This window comes from Mirounga leonina, unplaced genomic scaffold (assembly GCF_011800145.1).
Source record: "Mirounga leonina isolate KUSES-001 unplaced genomic scaffold, KU_Mleo_1.0 Mir_357, whole genome shotgun sequence".
NCBI classification, from domain to species: Eukaryota; Metazoa; Chordata; class Mammalia; order Carnivora; family Phocidae; genus Mirounga; species Mirounga leonina.
The window spans coordinates 2,708,336-2,713,785 of NW_023270702.1; the positions used below are offsets into that span (position 1 = coordinate 2,708,336).

The 5,450-nt window shown below is 38.0% G+C and overlaps 1 protein-coding gene across 3 annotated transcripts in view; it reads right to left on the reverse strand.

The window, feature by feature from the left end:
* The window catches only part of MANBA (mannosidase beta), a 111,379-nt gene that overhangs the window by 41,441 nt on the left and 64,488 nt on the right, over window positions 1–5,450 (reverse strand). For all 3 annotated transcript variants that reach the window (XR_004683737.1, XM_035030178.1, XM_035030179.1), the window contains exons 10-11: window positions 4,832–4,918; window positions 1,387–1,554 (exon numbers count right to left, since the gene is read on the reverse strand). Coding sequence is in view for 2 of the 3 variants with exons in the window: in XM_035030178.1 (XP_034886069.1) it covers window positions 1,387–1,554; window positions 4,832–4,918 (255 nt within the window). In the remaining variant the exon portion in view is untranslated. The remainder of the gene's footprint in view (window positions 1–1,386; window positions 1,555–4,831; window positions 4,919–5,450) is intronic.

Genomic DNA, 5,450 nt, shown 5'->3' on the forward strand with positions numbered 1-5,450 from the left:
AAGAAAGAAAGAAAGAAAGAAAGAAAGAAAGAAAGAAAGAAAGAAAGGGAGAGAAAGGAAGGAAGGAAGAAAGGAGGGAGGGAGGGAAGGAGGAAAGTAGGAAGAGAGAAAAATAGAAAAGAAAAGAAATATCCATAGAACAGTTGAGCCTGCTCTGTGCCTTCTTCTCTCTGTCTATGGAAATCTTCTGGCTGGGGTATTTGCTTCCAGAGGTAATTCCAGACATCCACAATGGACACACACACACACACACACATACACAAGAATGAGAGCAACTTCCACATTCAAACACTATTTGCACTGACAATCCTGGAGTCTCTCAGCCTGCACAACTTCTCTACTTACAGCCTGCTCTACAAAGCATATCTACTTACACAGAAATCTTTTAAGTTCTAGATAAAATGCTATGTTCCTAGGAAACATAAATATCCATAGTTCCAGAAGTTGTAAACCCAAATTGGATAATAACTATAGGAGAAATGTATATGAGGGAGGAGATAATTCTTGCCCCCACAAAGGCACTGGGCCCAGATTGTTTTATGGGTGAATTTGTCTCAGTAAAACTGATAATCTCTATTTTATTTAAATTGTCCCTAGACATTAAAAACAACAACAAAAGGCTCCTAACTCATTCTGTGCAGTGAGCACAAACATATACACATATACCAAGTGCCACAAGTTGGGTTCTCTAGGCTAAATCTGTCTCACAAATAGTTCTGTTTACATTGCATTTTTTAAAATACTGAATATAAATGAGACCCAACATCCATTTCCTATTACCACAGTCCCCTCTTCTTTATGAGCCTCATCAACTCTACTTACTTTTTTTAAACAAATTTGGCTCCTCTAGGCATATGAGTTTACAACTCTTACCATAGACTGAGTTTGCTTGTGAACATAAATTTTTAAATTCTAACCAAAATATTAGCAAATCAAATCTAGCACAGGATAAAAGAACAAAGCATTATAGATAAATAGAGTTTATACTAGAACTATTTTGTCATTAGAAAATTAATTCACAGGATTCACTGTATTAATATATTGAGGAACAAAAAGAAGTGGCATTATCAATAGTTCATCTAAAGTAGAAATTCTCAACCCTTGGGGTTCCATGGATGGGCTCCAGAAAGAGTCCATCATAATCTGCAGTTGTAAACACAATATTGGTGTATGTGTGGTGAGTTCCACAGATAAGTTAATTCTCAAATAAGTCCAAAACCCATAAATCCATTCACATGCTGCAGCATTACAATGACTGTTCTGTATTAAAATATTATTGAAGGTTGCTCTAAAAAAAGGACACAAAGATATACTACACTAATATTCAAACTGATCCATTTTTAAAACAGGTTCTTAAATTCTATTGCATGAAAAATCATTACTTACTGCCAAGACAATCTTTCGAATGTTTTTCACATACAGTATCACATAGTCTTTGATGTAGGTATGCAGTTCACTGGCGGGTATATTATACCAATTCATCATCAGCGCTGCTTCATTTTCATTATTTCCACCCCATACGATGATGGAGGGATGATATTTCAGTCTCCTGATCTAAAATTTCAGAAAACATAAAACAATTTTCAAATGATCAACAAGAAAAAAAAAGCCTCAGAGCTATAATTATTCACAAAATGATAGCCATTGCATTTCTGCACATAAATTCTTATGTACCAGAAAACTCATTAGAAAATGGCTTGTAACATTACCTGTGGGAATACATTTTAAGAAATCTCTGATTCTTTTTATCTAGATTTTATAAACACCAGTAAGATAGGGTTCTTCTTCTCTACTGTGTAAAACCTGAAGAAAACATAATCCTTTTTATTAAAAAAGAAAAATAAATCAACCTCATCATCATCTGACTTTCCACAAAAAGGCTCTAAGAAACACAAAAGGCAGGAGACATTACATTACAGAGGAGTTTCTCAAGAACAAGTTGGAGTTTTGTGTGAAAAAACAAATGAGGAAGAACAACCACTTCTGCTGAAAGAGGGATTGAGGTTTTCACGGTCTCCACTGAGATCAGAAAACCACAAGGATAACCAGAGAGGGTTTTACAAAGCCTCTGAGTTCCCAGAGATACTCTGTAAGTTAAAGACAAATATATGGAATATCCTAAAGGAAAAAGGATTAGGGCATCAAGAGGATGTCTCCAGAAAGAACTATCAGTGTCATGTCCTGAGAAATCAACTAAGCTTAAGTAAGTTACTGAATATATCTGAACATGGAAGAAGAAATTACAGAATCTGTCTGAAAATCTTGCCAACCTTAAGAATTGAGCCTGCATGAACTGGGCTCTCTGTGGGCTGGCCCTACATAAAGGTGGAAGGATCCAGTTCTTCAGACACCCTGGGAGATGTACTCCAGCAGAAGAGGGCAGTTAAATCTCTTTGAGAACACAATGAGTCAATGGTCAGGAGAAATCCTCTGGATCACATTTTAGCAAAATAACCTTATTGGTTATAGCTTCTCTTCCATGTAATGCATGGTTACAGTGATGGATCCCAGCTGATGTTCTCACTGTGGCCTCCATTCAAGATGCTAAGTATTGGGGCGCCTGGGTGGCTCAGATGGTTAAGCGTCTGCCTTCGGCTCAGGTCATGATCCCAGGGTCCTGGGATCGAGTGCCACATCGGGCTCCCGGCTCAGCGGGGAGCCTGCTTCTCCCTCTGACCCTCTCCCCTCTCATGCTGTTTCTCTCTCGCTTGCTCTCTAAAAAATAAATAAAATCTTTAAAAAAAAAAACAAAACAAGATGCTAAGTATCTCCTACATGAAACAGAGATGCATTAAGGATGCATTAAAGGGATTTATCTCATTCTTAAAAATTACAGGTGATGGGTATTAAGGAGGGCACATATTGCATGGAGCACAGGGTGTTATATGAAAACAATGAATCATGGAACACTACATCAAAAACTAATGATGTACTGCATGGTGACTAACATAACATAATAAAATTAAATTAAATTGAAAAAAAATTACAGCCTTGTGTTTTTCTAAACCAGCCTTATGAACGCTATTTCCTTCATTTGCCTCTGTGCGTGCCCAGGTAAGTGACGACTGCTACCAACTGGGACTGGCACGTTTATGGTGCTATTGAAAACACAAATACTGAAGAGGCAAAAAGATCCAGTGACTCTGTGCTACACATACCCTTCAAACTGACCCAGAATTTTTGAGAAGCTTCACTTTAAAATCTTAACAAAGTCTGCATAAAAAGCTCTCCTCCTCTTTAATAATACATAAAAGAATCGAAGGTACAGAGATACCATGTTTTATTTGTATGAGAAAAAGTTTTAAAAGATTGAAATGTTTGCAACCTACACAACTATAATTAATATTTTTTAAGCTCATCCATCCATCTATCCATCTATCCTCCTGATGAATAACCCAGCCAAGTAGTGGGGATACAGAGAGGAACAAGCCCCTAGGCTGCAGGGAGATTACAAACTTGCAGGGGAAACAAAACATTGAACAAGTAAATCAAAGTGTGGTACAGGTCATAAAGGGCAAATGATGTGATCTAGACTTGCAAATATAGAAAGGTTTTTTTCCCAGAAAAATTCATGCTCAAGGTAAGAGGTACCAGAAGAAAATGGGAGAGGTGGTCCATAGGGAGGGTGAGGGGGAAAGTTTTCCAGAGCATAGATGGCACAGGAAGAGGGTGCCTGATGGGGCCAGGGAGGCCAACAGAGACAGGATAGTGCACAGTATCTTTATCTGGAGGGCTCTGAGCAAGAGATGATTCATTTGTACTTTTTAAACCTTTTTTTTTTTAACTTTTTTTTTTAAGTAAAACAAAGATATAAAAAACAAATTGTGAAATAGTAAATTACTGTAACACAATCACCCTTGTAACCACCACCCAGATCAAGAAAGGGAGCCCCAGAAGTCCTCAAGCACTCCTTCCCAATTGTAGTCCCTTCCTGCTTCCAACAGTAACCACTATCTTGAGTATTATAGTAATCATTTCCTTGCATTTCTTTTGGTTTTCCATGCAAATGTCCATCCACAGACATTGTAACTATGAAATCACGGATTTTAAAATGCTTTCTGGATTTCAATCCACGGACACTCTTTTCCTTATTGAATCTCAAAGTGTCCCACTTTTGGTTGGTGAGAGTTTCATCAAAGTTCTTTTAACATATCTTTGATCATTTTCTTGTCATCTGTATGTCAAAATAGTCATCTATTATACTTCCTGTCCCAGACCTGGAATCAGCCACTTCTCTAAGAAGCCCATCTGTTAGTGGGAAAAATTATTTCAATAGAAGGATACACAATATTATTAGGTTGTTCTAGTCCTTTTCGGTGGACAGAGCTAGGTTATAATCACTTCCTTGCACTTATAGATCTATAAATATAAGTGTGTACATATGGAATGCAAAAGAAATCAAGGAGTCAAGAATCACTTTAAATTTCTGACCTTAGAAATGCAAAGACTGACTTTGCCATTTGTTGAGGTGGGGGAAACTACAGGAAAAGCAGGTTGGGAGAAGGTAATGCAAGTTTGGTTCAGACATGTTACATTTGGGATGACTATGAAACCTCCAAGCAGAGGGGCCAACTAGGCAGCTGGATACAAGAACCAGGAATTCAGCAGAGATGTCAGAACTGGGGATAAATGTGTAAGTCATCAGCACAGAGGTGGTGTTAAAGCCATGAGACTGGGTGGAATCACCTAGGAAGTCAATTATCCAACCGTGATTTTCATGGGATTTAGTAAAGAGAACAACAACAAAAAACAAAACAAAATGAGGAGAGGTTTAACAAAAGGCAAATGAAACATTAGCATTTTCCCTCTTCTTGGAATGGTAATGACATACCTGGTGAGCAACTTCTGCTCTCACTGAATTCATGAAGTCCCGATCGGTTGGATAAAGGGCACAGGCAAACATAAAATCCTGCCATACCTGTCAAACCAGTAAAAAGCAATAAAGTACTTCCATAGACTTTATTACACAGAAAGAAATTCTTCATTCTGAACTTTGGGAATTATCTTTCAGGCAAATGAAAAAACAAGTTAGCCTGATGAGTGTGACCCTTTGAGCACTACTATGATTGAGGCAGGGGGAGAGGCTCTCACACGGACCGCACGACTTTCCAGAACTGCACAAAACTGGGGGGGAGACCTGAGAGGAGAAAATGTTAAGTAGGGAGGAAAGAAAGAGAAGGAAAGGGAATTCAAATAAGGAAACAGTGAGTGTGTTGAGGGGAATGTGAAATTCGAAAAGAACCTTACCCCAGCCCCTCCTCACTTGCAATACTTTAATATTCACTGGGAATTTGATATTGAGAGATGGACCAGATTATTTATAAAAGAATTAACTTTTCATGGCCAAAAGGATTACTACATGGACATTTTCATAATGAAACCACATAAGTTGATCTTTCCCTTCCTTCCTTCCTTCCTTCCTTCCTTCCTTCCTTCCTTCCTTCCTTCCT